The sequence below is a fragment of the Artibeus jamaicensis genome, unplaced genomic scaffold (genome assembly GCF_021234435.1).
Source record: "Artibeus jamaicensis isolate MK-2021 breed Jamaican fruit bat unplaced genomic scaffold, CSHL_Jam_final contig_332, whole genome shotgun sequence".
NCBI lineage: Eukaryota > Metazoa > Chordata > Mammalia > Chiroptera > Phyllostomidae > Artibeus > Artibeus jamaicensis.
In genome coordinates this window covers 38,331,186-38,355,582 of record NW_026521788.1, presented here as the reverse complement: position 1 = coordinate 38,355,582, position 24,397 = coordinate 38,331,186, and the positions used below count along the sequence as shown (strand labels likewise).

The 24,397-nt window shown below is 40.1% G+C and overlaps 1 protein-coding gene across 4 annotated transcripts in view; it reads right to left on the bottom strand.

Moving 5' to 3' along the window:
• Window positions 1–2,765: 2,765 nt before the first annotated feature.
• SHLD2 (shieldin complex subunit 2) overlaps window positions 2,766–24,397 on the bottom strand; it is a 167,943-nt gene continuing 146,311 nt past the window's right edge. For 2 of the 4 annotated variants that reach the window (XM_053663942.1, XM_053663943.1), the window contains exon 9: window positions 2,768–4,026. In XM_053663942.1, the coding sequence (XP_053519917.1) occupies window positions 3,797–4,026 (230 nt within the window). In that variant the 3' untranslated portion in view covers window positions 2,768–3,796. Of the gene's footprint in view, window positions 4,027–24,397 lie in introns of all 4 variants that reach the window. The other 2 variants (XM_053663944.1, XM_053663945.1) reach the window with 2 other exon arrangements.

The window sequence follows — 24,397 nt, the reverse complement described above, 5'->3', positions numbered from 1 at the left end:
CTTCTTTGTTCCTTCCATTTTCCCTCCCTTTCTCCTTTCTGTCCCCTCTCCCTTCCTTTTGTCTATGTAAATTATCTGCTCATCTCCAGTGGTGAGGAAGCGTAATCCTGCAAGTGACCAGATTTGATTTCTCTGGCTCCTTTGTGTTAAAAAATATGCTTTTATCAGTTTGTTGATTGACAAACCTGATTACAACAAACTTCCAGAGGGTGGACGATCTGAGAAAGTGGAGCACCCATGCACAAGGGAACCAGAGGGCTGTCCACTTCCGGAGGGCTATGGGAACATGACTGATAGGTCGGGTGTGGATGCAAGGTGGTCAGTGACCGCGTGTCCAAGGCGTGGGCCGGGAAGAGAGCCACTGGGTGTTCTCATGCCTGCATGACTGATGTACAGCTACTGAAACCAGCAAGAAGAGCACTTGCCTCCCTCAGTGCCTCTAGCACCCTCTACTGTTTAGCATCATGGTCACAGCGAAGGAGAGATGCTTTAGGGAGTTCGTCTGTAAAGCACATATTGAAGGATGGATTTGGAGCTTTGAGGTAAGGTAAGCCAGGCTTCGCATAATCTTCCCTTGGGCCCCCTCCCAAGCACTATCTCTCCCTTCCCACCACAATAACCACTAACCTGGTTTTATAGCAAGCACTTCTTGGCTTTTATCACCTAACAATGTAGCCTTAGAAGCTATAGGTTTTTTGGTTTGGTTTGAAGTTTATGTAGGGAATCAGAAAGCAAGTATTCTTTTGTGTGTGGCTTCCTTCACTCCACATGATGTTTTGAGATTCATTATATATTTTGGGGTATAAAACTGGGAGTTGTTGGGTCATAGAGGTTTGCATACCTTCCAATTTAGTAGATAAAGCCAAACTGTTCTCCTAGTTGACAACCAGATGACAAAATTTAAGCCTGCGGATTCATCTGTGCCTTGAACTAGCACTACACTCAGCTACATGAAACAGTATCTTGAGTTTTTGCTCAAGCTAGTGTGAGTTGGGTTATCACTTGCAACCAAGGGTCCTAATAAACTTATTCTATTACCTTTTGTACCTTTCCCACACAGATTTAACCTCAGCACTATTATTACTATTATTTTGTTTATTTCTCCAGCTTGCCCATAAACTCACTGAAGGCAAGGCTTCTTATCTGTCTTTGTATTCCCAGTGCCTCACACATGGTATACTCTCAGCAAATGTCTGCAGGGTGGATCATGTGTACAACTTTGCCATCCTACTTGAAGATCAGAAACCTACCTGACCCCCAAAAATAAATAAATAAAATCCAATATGTAAGTGGAAATTTAGTACAGATCTCTAGTGGGGAAAAAGATGAATACCTCTAATAATTGTTAGAGAAACCACACATTTGGAAAAGCTAAGTTAATATCAAGTACCAATGGTCCTCTGAGATGGGAGAACTATCCCTCTCAGCTGAACTATCAGGAGATGAAGAATGAGGTTTAGCTAAAATGCCTACCATAGGATTGCCAGATGTAGAACCACTAAATTTGCCAACACTGTTAAGCTACTCAATTGAGTTTTATGAACATGTATGGAGTAGGTAAAATATACTCATTTGTACATCTCAGATAAGAAATATAGCTAGGAGCCGAGGCTCCCCTGATCCCAATAAAATGGGTGGCAAATTTTGGAGATATATCAGATTCCTCAGAGCAAGAGGAAATAGTTTTCAGCATAAATAAAAGTTCCTGGGAATGTGTTAACCCATGATATATATACCAAAGGCTGTGAAGAGATATTGGTGTGACCCGGTGTTCTTTGTCTCACTTGAAACAAGCAGGGTGTCCAACCTACCAACCTTGGGCCGCATGCAGCCCAGGATGGCTATGAATGCAGGCCAATATAAAATCATAAATTTACTTAAAACATTATGAGATTTTTTTCTGTGATTACATGCCACAATGTTTTTAATGTGTGGTCCAAGACAATTTTTCTTCCAGTGTGGCCCAGAGAAACCAAAAAGTTGGATACCCCTGGAAAGGCTTCTTCCTGATAGGATGTGAAGAGCCATCTATTCCAGAGGACTATATTTTGGTTGATGTAGGTAGGGATTAGGCCACATCTTGGGGACAAAGGAGAGAAGGGCAAACTGAAGAGAATAGCTTTTGGCGGACTTATACTGATTATGCAGATTTTACAGCAGAACTTCAAATTTGCTCCTACTGTGGTTATGTTTGAAAGCACATGGATTAGAGGACATCAGCTCTGGGCTCGAGTTTCATCACCAGTTGGATGAATTATCCAGAAGAGCCAACCATTTTGTTTGAATTTCAGTATCTCTGGATACAAAATGGGACAGCTCTTTCTCTAACCATCTTATTGGATGTTAGATAAAACCTTAGAAATCCTTATCTTTCCCGCAAAATAACTCACGAAGTTTCTATACCACTTTTTTTTTTTCCAGTCAAAGATCCCTCTGAGGATTTATTGAAAAGTATGGACCCCTCTCCACTGGAAAATGGACTTTTGAGTGTGTTTGTACTCTCCCACACATGTTTTTGCATATTGTTTTTTAGAGAATCAGAAAACTCCTGAGGTTCATTTGTAGGGAAACCAAATTTTTAAAAAAGCCTGAATTAGATAAAACAATTTCAATGAACCAAAAGAATTTAACAAAACACAGGCTTAGTAAAATATACTGTTCATTTCATCATGAACTTAGTTGTTTTCAAGCAATATTATTAATCTATGAACTCTCAACATACTCTAAACTTATAGGTTAAACATCACTATGTATTTCCTCATTAGTGATTACCATTTCATATGAGCTTCTATAATCATAATGATAAAACGAATTGCTAAATGTTGGTAAGTAAATTCAGTAAGGCACTCAAATCCTAGAAGTGAACCGATAATATGACTCTCTTCCTCCCTTTATTTATATAATGAAACATAACCTTGTCTCCTTCATTTTCAACGCTTCTTTATAAAAACACATGCTTATCTTGAACTTGTCTAAACGTGGGCTTATATGAGCTAATCCATTATTATGTATAGTTATAATTAAGGAAATCACCTCATGTTGATAGTTTATTAAAATCAAAATAAGGGAAAACAGAATTTGCGAGTAGAGCAGAAAAGCAATTCCTGGGGAAATGGTTTACATCTGTATCCCCAGTACTTAGTATAGTGACTGGAACGTAGCAAGAACTATATAAAGTGGACCTTTATTTCATAGGGCACGTATTGCCTTTATTACTAGATCATTTCTCTAAAAGAGCAATTTTCAACTGGTGTGTCACAAGAATTTTTAAAACACGCAATACCTGACTATAGTTGGGGGTACTGATCTCTTTTCTCTTAGATTGTCAAACAAAAAAAAAATTGACAACAACCAACACAACAATAGCTGTCTGGTGTGAATAAATCAAAATTATGCCTATTTGTCAGATGGAAACTAGAATTTTTTTGGTGTGTTGCAGAATTTTAGGAATTAGTTAATGTGCCATTAATTGAAAAAGGTTGAAAATCACTGCCCTAGAAGCAAGAAAGGAAAAGACAGACAAATATTCTAACAATATTTTCTTAGAAGTTTTAATTTATATATTTAGCTCTTTATAAAATATATTTATTTAGCTTTATAAAATACAGGGATGGGCAAAAGTAGGTTTATAGCTGTGAGTACATGAAACAGTTTATACTTGTATTATTATACATCATTTTATTACTTTGCACAGGAACAACTGTAGGCCTACTTTTGCCCACCCCTGTATATTTAAAAATCCCAGGCAAAAGCCCTCTCATTCATTTCAAAAAACAAATCACTTCAGTGGTCTTCCTTAAAGTTCTTGTAGTTTCTTCATCTGGTCGCAGGGAAGGGCATAGGATGCAATCTTTACACCATCAGGAAAAAAATCCAGTAGGGAGAAATCTTGTTGCAGTGGGTAGCTGTTTTCATCTAACACAAAGAGGCTCTGCACCTTCACTACACAAGATGCACCACCACCTGCCAGCAGGGAGTGGAACAAGTCTGCTGCAACCATGCCATAGGTGATCGCTGAGGAAGGAGCTAAGGAAGATGAAAACACACATATACAGCTCTTAGTATCTTCCCAGTTGACAGAAACACACACACTGAAGGGTTTTGTTTCACTTGCTTTCTCAAGTCCCAATCCTACTTTAAATTTCTCCTGCTCTTCCTTCTCTTTCTACTTATATGTTGTGGAAGTTACTCTAGAATGACATGCAATTTCTGCTGATCATAGAAGGAAGTCATAGATAACACTATTCAAACTGACAGCATTGCTACTATGGTGTACCTATTGCTTCTTAAAACAATGGAAGGAAGAACTGGGATTTATTTTTCTTAAATTTAGCCTGGGGGGAAAAAAGGGTTTGTCCATTATCAGAAAAGTATTCTTAGGCTTCCAGTTAAGATGGAAGAATAGGTAAACACAGTACTGGCAACCTCCCATGACCACATTAATCTTACAACTAAACCACAAAACAACCATAACTGAGAACCACCTGAAATCTAGCTGAATAGAAACCCTATAACTAATGCTATAAGAAGCCATCTAGGGACTGGTAGGAAGAGCAAAGAAACTCTGGAATGTGCTGTTCCCACACCCACATGTGGTGGTTAAAAATCAGGAGGGATACTTTGCCTGCAGAGGGCCCCTCTGAGGAGAGAGGGTTCCTAGCCCCACACCTGGCCCCATGCCCAGGGTTTCAGTGCTAGGAAGAGACAACCCCATAACTTCTGGCTGTTAAAACCAACAGGGATTGTGGCTGAGGGAGATGGATGACTTTTAGAGTCACAGAAGTTCTTCTTAAAGGGCCAACACAAGGACTTACTTGGACTAACTCCCTCTAAGTTTGAGCACTGGGGCCACAGCTCAAAAGGCACCAGGGACATATGGAGAGAAGCTGAATTATATGGCATCAGGGCAAGAACTGGAGAGGCAGCTATCTCTCAGACAGAAGTGCTGGAAGATACCACTGTTTCTTTTCTGAGCCCTTCCCCCAAAAAGCTGGCAGGTAGATGAGACAGCTGAGTCTCCATCAATATGACTAGCACTGTTAGCCCCACTTAACTTGAAGGATCACCCAAGCTATTTCCAGTGGCTTTTCCATACATATGGCCTGTCTTGGCACAGGCTTCAGACTTTCCTAAAATCTCTCAAACAAGCAGCATCAGGCCTTGAGTGCCCTGTACCTCTTGCTAAGTGGCCCCAGGCCCAGCACTAGTGGCAGATGGCCTTGGTTCATAGCCTGGCCTCTTCTGGGCACCTCCAATGCCAGCACAAGTTGCAGCCACCTACAGATTGATTTGTAACTCAGTCTGGGTGGTCCTAGACAGAACACAAGTGAGAGCTGACCTTGACCTGCACCTCCTCAGGAGGCCCTAGAGCCAGTACACCCAGTGGAAAGCTTCAGACCATTGAAGCACCACCACACAACCATCTCCATGAGCAACATGTTCATGGGGGTGAACACAGCAGGCATTACAGCTCCACTGAAGTCCTGCTCCATGGAGTGAACCCCTGCACAGCTGATCCTCCATGGTGGTCACAGCCAGTTCTCGAAGCTAATCAGCCTAGGGATAAATCCCTCCCATTAATGTGCCAACAGCAATCAAGGCTTGACTCAATAGAAGGGTATACATAGCCCACACAGTGGACACACTTGGAGTGCCCAGCTTGAGTGAACAGGAAACTGTGCCACTGGACTCTACAGGACACCAACAACATTAGGCCACTCTACCAAGCCTGGGAGATGTAACAGCTTTACCTAATACATAGAAACAAACACATGGAGGATGCTAAAATGAGGAGACAAAGAAATATGGCCCAAACGAAAGAAGAGAACAAAACTTTAGAATAAGAACTAAACAAAATGAAGACAAGCAATCTATTACATGCAGAATTCAAAACACTGGTTATAAGGATGCTCAATGAATCTACAAGAGAAGTATATGAACTTAGATAGGACCTCAAAAGCATCTAAAAGGACATAGAAACTATAAATAAGAAGCAGTCAGACATGAAGGATATGCTAACTAAAATGAATAATTTACAGGGAATCAACAGTAGAGCAGATCAAGTCAGGAATCAAATCAGAGATGTGGAATATAAGGAAGCAAAAATATCCAATCAGAACAACAACAAGAAAAAGAATTTTTAAAAATGAGGGTAGTGTAAGGAGTCTCTGGGACAACAAGTGTACCAATATTCACATCATAGGGGGGTGTCAGAAAGTGAAGACAGCAAAAAATTGAAAACCTATTTGAAAAATAATGGAAAACTCTCCATAACCTGGTGAAGAAAATAGATATACAAGACCAAGAAGTGCATAAGAGTCCCAAACAAGATGAACCCAAAGAGGCCCACACCAAGACACATCATCATTAAAATGCCAAAGGTTAAAGAGAAAGAGAGGATTTGAAAAGCAGCAAGAAAAAAGCAATTAGAGCCCTGGCTGGGTAGTTCAGCTGGTTAGAGCATCGTCCTGATATGCCAAGATTGTGTGTTCAATTCCCGGTCACAGCACATAGAAGAGTCAGCCAATAAATGCATAAAGTGGAACAACAAATCAATGTTTGTCTGTCTGTCTCTCTCTAAATAAAATAAATAAAAATTAAGAAAGAGAGACAGAGCCCTGGCTGGTGTAGCTCAGTGGATTGAGCACGGGCCTTTGAACCAGACAATCGCGGTTCGATTCCCAGTCAGGGCACATGCCAGGGCTGCAGGCAGGTTCCCTGCAGGCCAGTTCCCAGCAGGGGATGCACGAAAGGCAACCATACATTGATGTTTCTCTCCCTCTCTCCTTCCCTTCCCCTCTAAAGATAAATAAATAAAATCTTTAAAAAAAAAGAGAGAGGGAAAGAAAGGAAAAAGAAAAGCAATTAATTATTTGCAAGGGAGCTCCCATAAGACTGTCAGCTGATTTCTCAACAGAAACTTTGCAGGCCAGAAGGAACTAGCAAGAAATATTCACAGTGATGAAAAAACAAGGACCTACAACCAAGAATACAATATCCAGAAAAGCTATTATTTATTCTCAATAGAACTGAAGGAAGATAAAGAGCCTGTCAGACCAGAAAAAGTTAAAAGAGTTCATCACCACCAAATCAGTATTACATGAAATGTTAAAGGGTCTTCTTTAACCCTGCAGAGGTCACAGATGATCTGAGGGATACAAACAAACTCTTTTCTTAAATATTGTTATATATATATCAGGTGCACAGGTTCAAGGTCATGACTAGCTGCATGTCTGTACATGACTAACACAAACTGAAGAAAATTCTCATGACAACACAGATACAGTCCCCTCAACAAGCAGAAAAAGAAAAAGATGCATTAAGTGCTATGTATCCAAAACAAGCTGCATATCAATATATTATTTTAAGTGTTGTGAAGAGTATTTATGCCTTAAACATAGCAATATTGTTTGCAATGACTGTTACAAACATTTTGCAAAGCCAACTACTGAAGATTCTGATTAACGTTCAAGACATTTTTGTTGTATTTTTAGCAATATCCGTTTTTGTTATTTGAAAAGAAAAATTTGTATCATTTTATATTTTAATAATTTCTAGATTGTAACTAAAATAAATAAAAAATCATGTATTTTATTATGTAAGTATAATGAATGCAAATTTTCAGTGTTTTTAAATTTTTTCACATTCAGTACATACCAGTAATGAATGTATCTCTTGAGTTCATGAGACCTATGCTGTAATATTTTTTACTACAACCTCTGCAGGGTTAAGGAAACGAAGAAGAAAAAAAGATAAAAATATGAACAATAGAATGGCAATACATACATCCCTATCAACAACTGAATCTAAAAAATAAAATAAATAAACGAGCAGAACAGAAACAAACTCATAGATACACAGAACATTTTGACAATTGCCAGATGGGATAAGAGTTAGTGATATGGGTAAAAAGAAATGAAGGGAGCCCTGGCTGGTGAGGCTCAGTGGAATGAGTGCAGGCCTAGAAACCAAAAGGTTGCCAGTTCAATTCCCAGTCAGGGTGCAAGCCTGGGTTGTTGGCCAGGTCCCCAGTTGGGGGCATGCAAGAGGCAACTGACCAATGTATCTCTGGCACATCAATGTTTCTCTCCCTCTTTCTCTCTTCCTTCCCTTCTCCCTAAAAATAAATCACTAAAATCTTTTTTAAAAAGAAGTGAAGGGATTAAGAAGTACAGGGTGGTTGTTACAGAAGAGTCACAGGGATGAAAAGTACAGCATAGGAAATATAGTCAATAATATTCTAATAACTATGTATGGTGTCAAATGAGTGTGATATTTATTGAGATGATCACTAAGTTATACAGTGTTTAACTACTGGAGTATACACCTGAAACAAATATAATATGTATGTTAACTGTAATTGAAAAATAAAAAATGCTTAAAAAATAATTTGACAAGTACTAAAAATGAGAGAGAGAGAGAGAGAGAGAGAGAGAGAAGTACCCATAACTTCTGGCAAAGAAAACCAGTGGGGATGGTGGCTGAGTAAATAGGGGGCTGCTGGAGTCACAAGCATTCCTCTTAAAGGGGCCTGCACATGGACTTACTTGGACTTTGAGCTCCAGTGCTGGGGCAGCAGCTTGAAAAGCCCCAGGAACATCCAGGAAGGAAATAAATTGTCTGGCTTTCAGGCAATGGCTCAGAGGGGCAGCTTTCACCCACACAGCCGTACTGGTAGAGGCCAGTGTTTCTTTGCTGAATTCTCCCCCTGCAGGTGTAGCTGGCTCTACATCTGAATCTACATCAACTTGGCTAACACTGTTCACCCTGCCCTGGTGATTCCCTGAGACCCTACCAACTCAAGCCACTTCCCATGGCTTTTCTGTACAAATTGCCTATCTTGGCTCATACTATGAACTTTCCTAAAATCTCTCGAAAGTTTAACAAACCCCAAACAAGCAGCATACGGCCTCAGTGTACCACAGATCTCTTGCCTTTAAGTGGCACCAGGTATGGCACTACTGGTCAGACTGTACATGGCTTGGTCTTTCCCAGGCACTTCCAAGACCAGCACTATCAGTAGTCATCTGCAGATTACTTTGTAGTTCACACTGGGTAATACCAGGCAGGGTACAGGCAGTGGTTAGCCTTAACCTGAACCTCCTGGGAGGCCCCAGAGCCAGCACACCCAGTGGCTAGCTTCGGATCATGCTGGAGTACTACAAAATCACCTCTATAAGCAACACACTCAAGTTGTCAAACTCACCAGGCACCAGAGCCCTGCTGAAGCAAGTTCTGTTCTGTGGGGTTGGCCTCTGCACAGTAGCATCCCTATTAGAGTCAAGGCTGGTCCTCTTAGCTGATTACCCTGAGGGGTCTATTCTTCCCACTGATGTGCCAACAGCAATCAGTACTCAACTACAACAGGAGGGTGCACACAGCCCACATGCAGGACACAGGTGGAGGGAGCACCAGCTCAAGTGACTTGAGAGGTTGCACCATTGGGCCTTACAGGACACCTACTACGTAAGGCCAACCTACCAAGATTAGGAGACTCAGCAGATCTACATAATACATAGAAATAAACACAGAGAAGTAGCCAAAATGAGGAGACAAAGAAACATGTCCCAAATAAAAGAACAGGAAAAGTCTCCAGAGAAAGAACTAAATGGAATAGATACAAGCAAACTTACCAGACATAGAGTTCAAAATAATGGTTATTAGGATGCCCAAGAACTTAATAAGAACTTCAAAAGCATAAAAAAAGGACATAGAAACCATAAAAAAGAATCAGTCAAAACTAAAGATTACAATAACTAAAATGAAGAATACACTAGAAAGAATCAACAGATTAGCTGAAGCAGATGTTTGAATCAGTGATTTGGAAGACAGCAGAAAACACCCAATCAAAGGAGCAAAAAGAAAAAAGAATTTAAAAAATGAGGATAATATAAAAGACCTCAGGGACATTAAGTATAACAACATCTGCATCATAAGGTACCAGAAAGAAAAAAAAAGAGTAAGGATTTAAAACCTACTTAAATAAATAGTAACTGAAAACTTCCCTAACCTGGTGAAGAAAAAAAGGCAAACAGTCCAGGAAGCAGAGAGTACCAAATAAGATGAACCCAGAGAGGCCGATGCCAAGACACATTATTAAAATGGCACCTGTTACCCACATGTATGTGGGAAAATAATTTTCAACAAAGAAACCAACAATACATTGAATAAAAGAAACACCCTTAAATAAATGCTGCTAGGAAAATTGGAAAGCCACATGTAAAAGAATGAAACCAGGCTACTGTTTGCCCCCATATAAAAAAATTAACTCAAAATGGACCAAAGACCTAAATGTAAGACTGGGAACAGCCGTGGTTGGTGTGGCTCAGTGGATTAAATGCCAGCCTGCAAATTGAAAGGTCACTGGTTCAATTCCTGGTCAGGGAACATGCCTAGGTTGTGAGCCAGGTCCCTGGTTGGGGGCATGCAAGAGGCAGCTGATTGATGTTTCTCTACCTCTCTTCCCCTCTCTCTAAAAATAAATAAATAAAATATTAAAAAAAAAAGGATCAGAAACAATATTTTATACAGAAGAAAACATAGGTACTAAATCTATGGACCTTAGTCTTAGGATTTTATGAGTGAGAACACAAGGCAAGGGAAGGCTAAAATAAATGAATGGAACCATTTGAAATTTAAAATTTTCTGCACACACACAAAAATCACCAACAAAACTAAAAGGCAACCAATGAAATGGGAGAAGATATTTGAAAGGGATTAATATCCAATATGTAAAGGACTTGTAAAACTAAACACAAAGCAAATAAACAATCCATTAAAAGAAATGAGCAGCGGACCTGAACAATCATTTCTCTCGAGAAGATACCCTGGTAATACAGGCTTCCCCTGGTAGGTGAGTGTTCTAAAAACACATCTGTATCAGTGTACCAGCTGGTGTTGTTTTGAGAGGCTGTGTTTGGTTCAGTGAATTTTTTTGAAGATTCTTCCAATGAGTTTGCCCATTTCACAATGGGTGATTTATGAGTACACCTACCCACAACACACTGAATATTTGACAGTTTTTGACCAAAAAATGGCATGACCCCCACACCCCACCCTCCCTCTTCACCCTATTCTCATGCCTAGTGGCTTTTTTTTTGTTTCTCTAAATGAAAAAAGTCCCCAAAGGGAAACATTTTGCTGATGTGGAAAGGTGAAACACTCTTGGTAAAACACTCTTCCACATGTCAGAAATGTCAGAAGCATTAACAGACATCAAAATTGATGAGTTCAAAAACTTTTTTGAGCAGTGGGAAAAAATATCTTGATAAGTGTATTGCATCAAATGGAGAGTACTTTGATGACTGAAGTTTAAACATGTAAAAATAAATATACAACTTTTTATAAATAAATTCCAGGGTTTTTTGGGTCCCCCCTCATATACATGGTCAACAGATATATGAAAAGATGCTCAACTTCACCAGCTATTAGGGAATGCAAATGAAAACTACAATGAGATACCATCTCACACCTATTAGAAAGGTTATAATCAACAAGACAAATTATAACAAGTGTGGGAGAGGTTGTATGGAATAAGGAACCCTCATTTACTGCTGATGGTAATGTCAACTTGTACAGCCACCATGGAAAACAGTATGGAAGCTCCTCCACAAATAAGGATAGAGCTACCATAGGACCCAGCAATCTTTCTTCTGCTTATCTCCCCAAAACTTCAAAAACATTTATTTGCGAAGATATATGCACCCCTATGTCCACTACAGTATTATTCATACTGGCCAAAATATGAAAACAACTAAAATGTCCTTCATTAGATAATTGGATAAAGAAGATGTAGTACATATATACAATGGAATACTATCCATCCAAAAGAAAAGGCGAAATACTGCCATTCACAACAACATAGATGGATCTTGAAAATATCATTCTAAGTTAAATAAGTCAGACATAAAAGTTAAGAACCATATAATTTCACTCACGTGAGATATAAAACTGAAAGCACCAACTGAACAAACAACAAATAGGCAAAAACTCATAAACAAGAGAAATGAACAAAAACACATAAGCACAAAAAAACAGTATGGTGGTTAGCAGAAGGAAGGGGGATGAGTAAAGAGTAAAGAGGGTCTAACATACAGGGGTGGGGAAAAGTAGGTTTATAAGTGTGAGTATGCTATTCCATTGAGTTCATAAAGCTACTGTGGTAATCATAACCTGCATGTCTTTTTCCGTATGAAAAACTGTAAACCTACTTTTGCCCACCCTTAGTAACAGAAGAAGACTTGACTTTGGGTGGTGGGCACACAATGCAATATACAGATAATATAGAATTGTACATTTGAGACCTATATATAATATCTTTTTTAAAAACATCATGTGTGAGAGAAACATCGACCAGTTGCCTCTTACACTGCCCCAACCCAGGATCAGGCCCACAACCCAGGCCTTAAATGGAATCAAACCAGTGATTGTTTGCTTTACAAGATGATACCCAACCAATTGAGTCATGCAGCCAGGATGAAATCTATGTAATTTTATTAACCAAATATCACCCCAATACATTTAATTTTAAATAAAATGGCAACGATTAAAGATAGAGAATCCTAAAAACAGCAAGAGAAAAGCAGTGCTTTTCTCACAAGGCAGTTCCCATAAGACTGCTGAGTTCTCAACAGAAACTTTGCAGGTTAGAAGGCATTAGCACAAAATTTAAAATGATAAAAAGCAAGGACTTACAACCAAGATTATCTACCCAGCAAAGCTTCATTTAGAATCAAAGGACAGCTAAAGTGCCTCCCAGACAAGAAAAAGCTAAAGGAGTTCATCACTACCAAACCAGTTATTACAAGAAATGTTAAAAGGTCTTCTTTAAGAAAAAGAAAAGGAGCTCTTCCGGCCAAGATGGAGGCATAGGTGGAAACACTGTGCCTCCTCGCACAACCAAGTTTAAAGATAACAAAGTTTTAGTAACAAAAATGCAACCAAAACACAGAAAATTAAACTGTACGGAAGTCTGACAACAACAAACCATTCATCCAGACTGATAAGAGGGGTGGAGTCAGCAGCTGGTGGAGTGGGATCGGGAAGCAAAGAGTGGCTGGCCTGGCCTAGGAGCGCAGGCAGCGGTGTGGGGTGGCAACAGGCGGAGCCAATGAGGGCGCAAGGCGGCTGGCTGACCATGGTAACACATTCACCTGCAGATAAACCAGGCAAAGGAGTGAGCAATGAGACAGACCGCACAGGCTAGGGCTCCAGCAACGGGAATTAAAGCCTAAAAGCACCAACTGGAAAAACTTGTAGGGTTGAGGTGGCAGGAGAAGCTCCCAGGCTCACTGAGTTTGTTGGAGAGACCCACAGGGTTCTGGAGGGTGCACAGGCCCACACACCCGGGAGCCAGCACCAGGAGGGCCCGGTTTGCTTGCGGGAAGCAGCACAGGGGACTGAAACCCGAGAGAGTGCGGAACAAACGCCATTGCCCCTCTCTGACCACGCCCCCACATAGCCATTGCCCCTCTCTGACCATGCCCCCACATACAGCGTCACAAACCAGCGACCTGGCGGCCTCGCCCTGGTGAACACCTAAGGTTCCACTCCTAACAGGTGCAAACAGACCAAAACATTATGGCTCAAGAAAAACAGCTCAAAGCCCCAGAGCCAATACTTCTAAGCAACAAAGAGATGGCCAACCTATCAGATGCATAGTTCAAAACACTGGTGATCAGGATGCTCACAGAACTGTTTGATTTTAATCACAAATTAGAGGAACATATGAAGGCTAAACTAATTAAAATGAAGGGAAATGCACAGGAAACCAATAGTGATGGGAAGGAAACTGGGACTCAAATCAAGGGAGTGGACCAGAAGAAAGAAAAAAAAAGACCAAACAGAAAAGAATGAAGAAACAAGAATTCAAAAAAATGAGGAGAGGCTTAGGAACCTCCAGGACATCTTTAAACGTTCCAACACCCGAATTATAGGGGTACCAGAAGGGGAAGAGGAACAGCCACGAGTGGAAAACTTATTTGAACAAATAATAAGGGAGAATTTCCCCAATCTGGCAAAGGAAATGGACTTCCAGGAAATCTAGGAAGCTCAGAGAGTCCCAAAGAAGTTGGACCCAAGAAGGAACATACCAAGGCACATCATAATTACATTAGCCAAGATTAAAATGACGGAGAGAATCCTAGAAGCAGCAAGAGATAAAGGGACAGTCACCTACAAAGGAGTTCCCATCAGACTGTCAGCAGATTTCTCAAAAGAGATCTTACAGGCAAGAAGGGGCTGGAAAGAAGTATTCCAAGTCATGAAAACCAAAGACCAACATCCAAGATTGCTCTATCCAGCAAAGCTTTCATTTAGAATGGAAGGGCAGATAAAGTGCTTTTCAGATAAGGTCAACTTCAAGGAGTTTCTCATCACCAAGCCCTTATTATATGAAATGTTAAAGGGACTTATCTAAGAAAAAGAAGATAAAAAAGATGAATAGTGAAAGGACAGCAAACTCACAGTCATTAAGAACCACACCTAAAACAAAAGCAAACTAAAAGGACAGCTAGATCAGGAGCGGAAACAGAAATGGGGTCACATGGAAGGTTAGCAACAGGGGAGTGGGAGGAGAAGGGGATAGAAGGTACAGAGAATAAGTAGCATAGATGGTAGGTAGAAAATAGACAGGGGAAGGGCAAGAATAGTATGGGAAATATAGAATCTAAAGAACTTGTGACACATGGACATAAACTAAAGGGGGGGGAATGGTGGGGGAGGGGTGTGCAGGGTGGAGGGGAATGAAGGGGGTGAAATGGGAGGGGGAATAAAAAAACTATCATTATTAGCAGATGACATAATATTGTACATAATTACACAAAAGTCTATACCAAAAAACTACCAAAGTCTATACCAAAAAAACTACTAACCTAATAAATGAATTTGGTAAAGTGGCAGGATACAAAATTAATATTCAGAAGTTGGTGGCATTTTCATACATCAAGTCCTTACGCATGAAGTCTTATTAGAAACTTCAGCCCTGGCTGGTATAGCTCAGTGGACTGAGGATGGGCTTGGGAACCAAAGGGTCACTGGTTCAATTCCCAGTCGAGACACATGCCTGTTGTGGGCCAGATCCCCAGTTGGGGGCACATGAGGGGTAACAACACATTGATTTTTCTCTCCTCCTGGTTCCCCTTCCCTTCCCCTGTCTAAAAAAATAGATAAATAAAATCTTTTAAAAAAGAAACTTCAGATAAAGACACACACAAACAAAGTAAAAAGGATGGAAAAATATTTCATGAAAATGGAAACAAACAAAAATGCTGGGGTAGCATTACTTGTTATCAGACAAAATAGACTTTAAAAGAAAGGCTATAGCAAGAAACAATGAAAGACCCAGCAATTCCACTATTGATTGTTTATCTGAAGAAACCTGAAACTACTAAATCAAAAAGATATATACATCCATATGCTCATTACAGCATTATTTACAATAGCAGCATTATTTACAATAGCCATGATATGGAAGCAACCTAAGGGTCCATCGGTAGATGAATATATGAGAAGTGGTGCATAAATAGAATGGAATATGACTCAGCCATAAAAAAAGACTGAAATTTTGCCATCTGCAACAACATGGGTGAACTTAGAGGGTATTGTGCTGAGAAAAATAAGTCAGACAGAGAAAGACAAATGCAATATGATTTACTTACATGTGGAACTAAAAAACAAAATCAGCAGAGTACAAACAGACTCATAGATAAACGTACCATTTTGACAGCTGTCAGATGGGAGAGAGTCAGGGAAAAGAGGAAAGGAGTAACAAGTACAAATTGGTAGTAACAGAATAGTCATGGGGATATAAAGTACAGCATAAGGAATACAGTCAATAATATTGTAATAACTATGTATGGCATCATATTGATTCTAGTTTTATTGGGATGATCACTTAGTAAGCTACAAAATGTCTAATCATTGGCTGTACACTTGCAACTAATGTAGTATTGTAGGTCAACTTTAATTGAAAAAACTTCTTTTAAAAAGTACTCTTATATTAACCAATCTACAGTTTTTATAGTTGTACAGACATAGATTTATTGTTTAGATAACAGAGTCTTGACTCAGTTACTTAATGAATATCAAATCTTGATAATATAAAAATACTAAAATTATAGACAGAAATGTCATTGTATTTTGCATTTGTCCTATATTCTTCCTCTTATTTTTTAGGACATCTAATCAAGTTATTTAGCAGGTTGCTCAATGCTAGACTCAAGGCACTATTGACTATGCTCAAACTGTACTAGTTCCCTGACCAACAACACTAGGCTTTCTTGGATTGGGTGTATGACTCCTGGAGGGCCAATGATGTATTTTTTGAGGTGTGAAAATTCTTCATAATAATTAAAGATTTTTGTATTTTCAATTTGATAAGCTAAAAAAATCAAGGTTGGTGATAGTCTGAATGGTCTGATAACCACTTTATAATCAGTTCCCACATTTTCACTATGGTTACAATTTATTAAATGTCAAGACATGTGATTTTAATCACGGTTCGATTCCCAGTCAGGGCACATACCGGGATTGCAGGCCAGTTCCCAGAGGCGATGCATGAAAGTCAACCATACACTGATGTTTCTCTCCCTCTCTCCTTCCCTTCCCCTCTAAAGATAAGTAAATAAAATATTTTTTAAAAAAGACATGTGATTTTAATTACCTTAGGAATAAACAATACAGATATATACTTGATGTGAGAATGACACCTCTCTGATAAAGACTAATTGACATTGTTCAAAAACTGACAAGGTAAGACCAAAAATGTAATAAAGACCATTGAGAAAAGTAATAAAAACAGTCAAAAGAGTGAGAATTAATAAAGAAATCAAATAAAAAGAACAGAGACTTTCAGTTAGATGTAGAAAGCTGGAAAGAGCATGGCTCCTGCCTTAACAATCATTCAAAAAAGCTGAATAAACTACGAAATCAATTTTTTTAACCAATAAGAGAGTCAAGGTTATGCAGTAGTCAAAAAAAGGAAAAAAAAAACACACCCAAAAACTGAAATATAAGGAGAGATAAAAACAGGAGCTTACCTGGGGCAGAGCTCAGAAAAAAGACAGGTCCACACAAGCAAGGAAGAATGTGCTCACATTTTTAACAAATTGCTAAAAGCCAAGGGGAGTTTGCACCCTCACAGGCTATTCTCCACAAGGCACTCACAAGACTGGAGAAAGGGTAAGACATCAAAGAAAGCTTCACCATGGTAAAAGCCTGGAGAAGGGCAGATGCTACCACTAGAAAAGGCACAGAACACCACTCAAGACCATTCTCTTAAGGATCAAAAGCCTTAAACTTCTGGAGGAAAGATGAAAAGTCCTATTGCTCAAGGGGATCAATGAGGACCCACAGAAGACTGAGAAAAGGTAAAAGAAACACCCTGCTATCCCCTGGGGAGAGGCAGAAAATCACTGTGGATCAAGACCATTCGTGGTACACTATTACTGAGAGAGGAAGGATCATGAAAGAAAAAGATACAAGGCAGAGCTGGGCTGCCTTGGCAGGAGGGGCAGGGACACTAAGAAAGCACCATGTCCAAGACTCAGTGACACAGGGTTGGACCAGAATCAGAAACTCACTCCCTACCTCAACATAGTAAGGCTATATATGACAAACCCACAGCGAAATTCATATTCAGTGGCAAAAACTAAAGGCATTTCCCCTAAGACCACAAATAAGACTAGGATTTCTGCTTTCACCAGTGTTATAGTCAACATAATACTGTAAGTTCTAGCTACAGCAATAAGACAAGAAGAAGAAATAAATGGCATCCAGATTGGAAAAAAGGGAACAAAAAAACTATCATTATTAGCAGATGACATAATACTGTACATAATTACACAAAAGTCTATACCAAAAAAACTACTAACCTAATAAATGAATTTGGTAAAGTGGCAGGATACAAAATTAATATTCAGAAGTTGGTGGCATTTTCATACATCAATAGTGAACTATCAGAGAAAGAAATTAAGAAAACAAACGCGTGCGTTGGGCGCCGCCGTGAGGCCAGGAAGCGCTAGGGGAGCACGGCTGTGTTGGTCCTAGGGCGGCGGCCGCTGAAGAAAACAAATACATTCACTATTGCAGGAGATAAAAAAGGTACCCAAGAATAAATTGAACCAAGGAGGTAAAAAGACCTGTACTTGAAAAAAATAATAGGATACTGGAAAAAAATGAGGAAGACGCACCTAAATGGAAGCACATACTGTGTTTATGGATTGAAAGAATTAGCATCATTAAAATGTCCATACTACCCAAAGCAATCTACAGATGCAATGCATGTCCTATTAAAATACCAATGACACATTTCACAGAACTTCTACCAATGACATAAGTCACAAAACCATAAAAATCCTAGAAGAAAACATAGGCAGTAAAATCTCAGGCATTTCTCATAGCAATATTTTTGCAAATACATCTCCTCGGGCAATGAAACCAAAGTAAAAATAAACAAATGGATGTACGCCAAACTAAAAACTTTTGCGTGGAAGAAGAAACCATCAACAAAATGAAAAGGCAATCCACTGAAAGGGAAAACATTGACCAGTGACACATCTGATAAAGGGTTAATTTCCAAAATATATAAAGACCTTATACAACTCAATACCATGAAGACAATGTAAAAATGAGAAAAGGATATGAACAGACACTTCTCCAAAGAGGACATACAGATGGCCAGTACACATATAAAAAGATGCTCAATATCAGTGTCAGAAAGATGCAAATTAAAACCACAATGAAACATCACCTCGTGCCTATCATCAATAAATTAACAAACAAGTGTTTGTTTGGCAAGAATGTGGAGAAAAGGAAACCCTCAAGTGCTTTTGCTGGGAATGCAGACCGGTGCAACCACTGTGGAAAACAGCATGAAGTTTCCTCAAAAAATTTAAAATAGAACTACCTTTTTATTTATTTACTTTTAAGATTTTATTTACTTAATTTTAGAGAGAGGAGAGGGAGAGAAGAAGAGATGGAGAGAAACACCAATATATGGTTGCCTCTTGCACACTCCCCACTGGGGACCTGGCCTGCAACCTAGGCATACGCCCTGACTGGAAATCAAACTCTCAACCCTTTGGTTTGCAGGCCAGTGCTCAATCCACTGAGCCACACGTACCTTTTTAAAATTATTTTATTTATTAATTTTCAGAGAGAGGGGAAGGAAGGGAAGGAAAGAAACATCAATGTGTAGCTGCCTCTCATGCACTTCCCCTCACTAGGGACCTGGCCCTCAACCCAGGCATGTGCCCTGACTGGGTATGGAATGGCGACCCTTTGGTTGACACTCAAACCATTGAGCCACACCAGCCAGAGCTAAAAATAGAACTACCTTTTGACCCAGTGATCCCACTTCTGGGAACATGTCTGAAGAAACCTGAAACACCAGTTCAAAAGAATATATATACCTCCATGTTCTTTACAGTGCTATTTATAATAGCCATGATCTAGAAACAACCTAAATGGCCATAAATAGATGAGTGGATAAAAAAGCTGTGGTACACGATGGCATACTACACAGCAGTTTAAAAAAAAAGGAAATCTTACTTTTTTGCAACAGCATGGATAAACCTACAAAGTATTGTGCTAAGTGAAATAATCCAATCAGAGAAAGACAAATACCATATGATCTCACTTATATGTAGAATCTAATGGACAAACTAATTTAACAAACAAAATAGAAACAGAAGCATAAGTACATGGAACAGACTGACAGCTGTCAGAATGGAGGGGTTTGGGGGTTGAATGAAAACAGGTGAAGGGATGAAGCAAAAAATATGTATTATACATAGACATGGACAACAGTCTGGTGATAGCTAGAGGGAATGGGAGTGGGAAGAGGTACAAGTGGGCAAAGGGGTGATAAAATGGGGACAGAAAGAGACTTGACTTTGGGTGATGAGCAGATGATGTACAATGCAGATAATGTTTTATTGAGTTGTACACTTGAAACCTGTATGGTTTTATTAATCAATGCCATCCTAATTAATTCAATTTGAAAAGAAAAGAAACTCACTCCTGCTCCTACAACCAGGCTGGGAAACACCAAATGACAATGAAGAGAATGTGTACAAATTGGGGAGGTGCAAGAACATAAAGAGAAACTGTCTCTGAGGCCCAGGTTTAGACTGAAGGATTAAAGCTGATGATGGTAGAACAGGAATATTGAAAACTAGCAAACCACTCCCCAACACAAACACCAGGTAATACTAGAGAAATCTGAAGCCAGTGGTGACCTGAGGGTAATGATAGCAATAAAAAACTTGAATCCAACTCAATGTCTGACAAGACTCACTCTACTCTGCCCACTCCCTTGCTCCCAGTAAAGGTCTAGGAAAACAGACATTCCAGGTGAAAAAAAATTGTTTGCTTCAGTCTGCATTGTTTTATATGTAATATTCAGCTTTCAAGAAAAAATTACTAGACACATAAAAAAGAAAAAAATCCACTATTAAGAGAGCAATCAAAACCAGATTACGTCATCTGTTTATAGATTCTGAGACTAATGAGGAAAGGCATAAAGTTTGATCATCTGACAAACAGTTTATCTTCATTTTGTTGTTAGCCACTGACTATACCTAGCATCATAGCTAAAGATATATAAATCCACTCAACTGACAGTACACTGTCTTTATATATATATAGTGTTATACACTCATTTACTTAACTTTATTAAGTATGAACACTAAGGTACTAACAATATGGTGGTTTATCAGAGGGGACAGGGATAAGGGGGGATGAAGAAGATATAGGGGGTCAAATATATGGTTATGAAAAGACACTAGACTGTGGGTGGTGAACACACAATGCAATATACAGATGATATATTAGGAAATTACACATCTGAAATTTATATAACATTATTAACCAATGTTACCCCAATAAAATTTTAAAAGATTTTACTTATTTACTTTTAAAAAGAGGGGAAGAGAAGGAGAAAGAGGAGAGAAACATCAATGTGTGGTTGCCTCTCATGAGCCCTCTACTGGGGACTTGGCCCACAACATAGGCATGTGCCCTGACTGGGAATCAAATTGGCAACCTGTTGGTTTGCAGGCCTGCGCTCAATCCACTGAGTTATACCAGCCAGACAATACTTTTAATTAAAAAAAAAAAAAACCTACGATATCTTTTTAGGAGAGGCAAGATGGCAGCAACATAGGTGGGACCAGAGTCCACTTCCCCTGGACGGAACACCTAGCGGATCTTCTGAGGAACAGAGTGAACAACCAATGTATCCCAGCTTATATGAAGGTTGGAAGCCAAAACTGTAGAGGACATTGAAAAATCAGATGGTATGGAGAATGCTTTGGGACAATAAGGTCCCTGGGACCAGCATGGGAACCAGGACAGCTACAGCCCCAGGCCCTGTGACTGCCAGGACTGCCACAGGATTCTTGGGAGAGAGCCAGGTCAACAGCTCCCTCTGTGCCAAACAGAGAGGTCTGAGCAGCACCAGGATGGACCTGGATGCTTGAAGTCACTGGGGAGGAATAAGGATGAAGTAACAAACACACAGGGGCAGTGTGCACATGCAGAGACTGTGGACGCTGGTTGGGAAGAGTTGGGCCATGACAGACCCTAACCCAGATAGTCTCTGGTCTGGCTGGAGAGTTGGGCTGTGTGAGAGGCCAATAGCCTGTTTAGAGCTATAGGCTTGAACAGGAGCAATTTAAAAATAAAGAAAAAAAAGAACTCTGTGGCTGTTTAGGGAATTCTCCTGCAATAGCCACACCTGCAATAGCCACCCCTGCCTCCCCGGCCATGGGCCTGCTTCTGCTGCCAGGATCCAGGCTGCACCCCTTCCCTGCCCCCAGATGAGGTGGCAGAGGCACCCAACCATGCCTGCAACCCCAGTGGTGTGCGACTGAACCAGCCACCCCAGCCCCCACCACAGCAGAGGCCTGTCAGTGCCCAACAAGGCCACCCCAAGACTGCACTCCAGCTGCAGCAGCAGAGGCCATGGGCTCACACTCCCTGCCCTGGGGGTAAAGCGTGCCTGACCCTGCCATACATAGTCACAATCCCACTGCCCCAGCTGTAGCAACAGAGGAGGCGTGCACGCAAGTCCACCTTTACAGTCACGGAGGCGCCCCCCACCCTGCGGGCCAAACTGGCTTGCCAGGACAAAGGTGAAGGTGCCCCAGACAGAGGAGAGTAGCAGGGCTCAGGGAGACATTAGTCCCCAGAAAGACTTAAGTGAGGGAGCCAAACTACCCCGAAGAGACTCTGAGAGTCCCTAGCATCTAGGATATCGAAGAGTGAGAAGGTGGTTTGTGAGTAGCCCCTAACCAGCACACTTCAAGAACAGTAAACTGGTGGACTGAAGGTGTAGGCCTGACACAAAAGGACACTGTGGGCCTGGCAGCAACTGAGGATCTGGGCTGGAGGGTAGGCAATGGTAAAGAGTGCGGCTCAGACATGGCCCCCATCCACACAAAACCACAGGAAGGGAGAAAAGTGAAACCTATTCCCTGCTCAGCATGCTGCAGCCAGGAACACCAGCAGAACTGGTGTGGCCTGTCTAAAGCCAGCTAGACGACATTTTTTTCTCCTTCCTTCCCTCCTTCCCTCCTTCCTTCCTCCCTCCCTCCCTCCCTCCCTCCTTCCTTCCTTTTTCTCTCTCTCTCTTTTTTTGTCCCCCAACAGTGAGACAATAAAACCTGGAGGTATGAAAGGCCCAGAGTGAGACCCAAGAGGGGTCATCCCAACAACTGAGACAGTGAGACAAATTCCACTTTGGTATTCCAGAGAACGTGTAAGTCATTGTTTATTTGTATTATTTTTATTTTTTCATTATTTTTACTTCTTTTATTTTATTAGTACTTTTTATTTTTCTTCTTTCTGTTTAGTTTTTTTGTTTCTTTAATTGCATTCTTTGACTGGTTTTTCTTGTTCTCTCTTTCATATAGCATATTTTAATTTTCCTTCTTTCACTTCACTTAAGCACACTATTCTACGTCATGTTCTTCCTATTCTTGTTATTCAGATCACACAGATTCTGTCATATGATTGTTGCTCCATTATTATTGTAAATAATTGCTTTTCCATACAATTGTAAATACTACACAGCACCTCTCCCAGATCTTAGCTCACTTCACTGTTTCTAAAACTTTATTATTACTATTGTGGTTAACTAAATGTCTCATAAACTACACTTATTTTCTATTCTTTACTCTCACTATATCTCATAATCTGACCTCCCACAAGCTCACTGTTGTCTGGATCCAACTCCCAATCCTTCCCTCACCAATAAGAGTCTTCTTTTTTCTCCACCCTGTCTTAAAAGTGACTAGTTAGATGAAATATCACAATTAACGCAATATTTATCCAAAAGATATCCTCACTCTTCTCTATGTGCTGGTAATTTAAGTCCAATAAAATACACTTCCAGTGCCTTAAATCCATTTTGCCATCCCTATCCAACTGATTACCAAAAAAAAAAAAAAAAAAAAAGGAGGGGGGAGCTGTGAAAAACAGTATACCTGCTAGAAGAGAGATGCCACCAAGAAAGGAGCCACCAACAGATAAAAATGGAACAAGGTGAAGGAGTGAATGGAAGCCACACTAACATCCACCCAGGACCAATCTGGACATACAAGTAAATGGTAGAGAAATTACCCAGAACAACTGAACAAGAGCAAGAGGGAAGCCTCAAAACCTCAGACAGACAGGAGGACCAGCTTGAACACCTGTCTACACCTGCACAACAAAATAAAAAACGTGGTGGACAGAGTGACCCTCAGTTAACCAGCTAGAGAGAAGGAGACACCAAAAAAAGACCCAATAACAATCAAAACGCAAAGACATCCAGAGAGCCAAGATAATTGACAGCACAAGACTAGTATGCTCAGGAGATCAAGTAGACTGCAGTACTGAACATCAGAGGTCTTCTACAACAGAAGTTCACACCATAAACCCAAGGGAGTCAGAACAGATCAATTTAAGAAGCAGAGGCTACAAGAAAAGTCTCACAAAAAATAGGAAGACAAAGAAACAATCCTCAAATGAAAAGAAAGAAGGAAGCCTCAGAAAAAAATGCTAAATGAAATAGAGGCAAGTCAACTATCAGATAGTGAGTTCAAAGCAATGGTTATCAGAAAGCTCAATGAGCTCACAGAGAATTCCTAAAAACTACAGGGAACCTACAATGAACTCACTGCAAACTATATCAACATGAAAAAGGAAAGAAACTATCAACAAGGGCCAAGAGGCAATGAAGAATACAATTTCTGAACTGAAGAACACAGTACAAGGAATCAAAAACGGGATCAATGAAGCAGAGAATTGGATCAATGAGTTGGAGCATCAGGTTTAAAAAAGCACCCAGAAAGAGCAAGAAAAGGAAAAGAGACTCAGAGAGAATAACGAGGGGTTAAGAGAAATGCAGGACAAC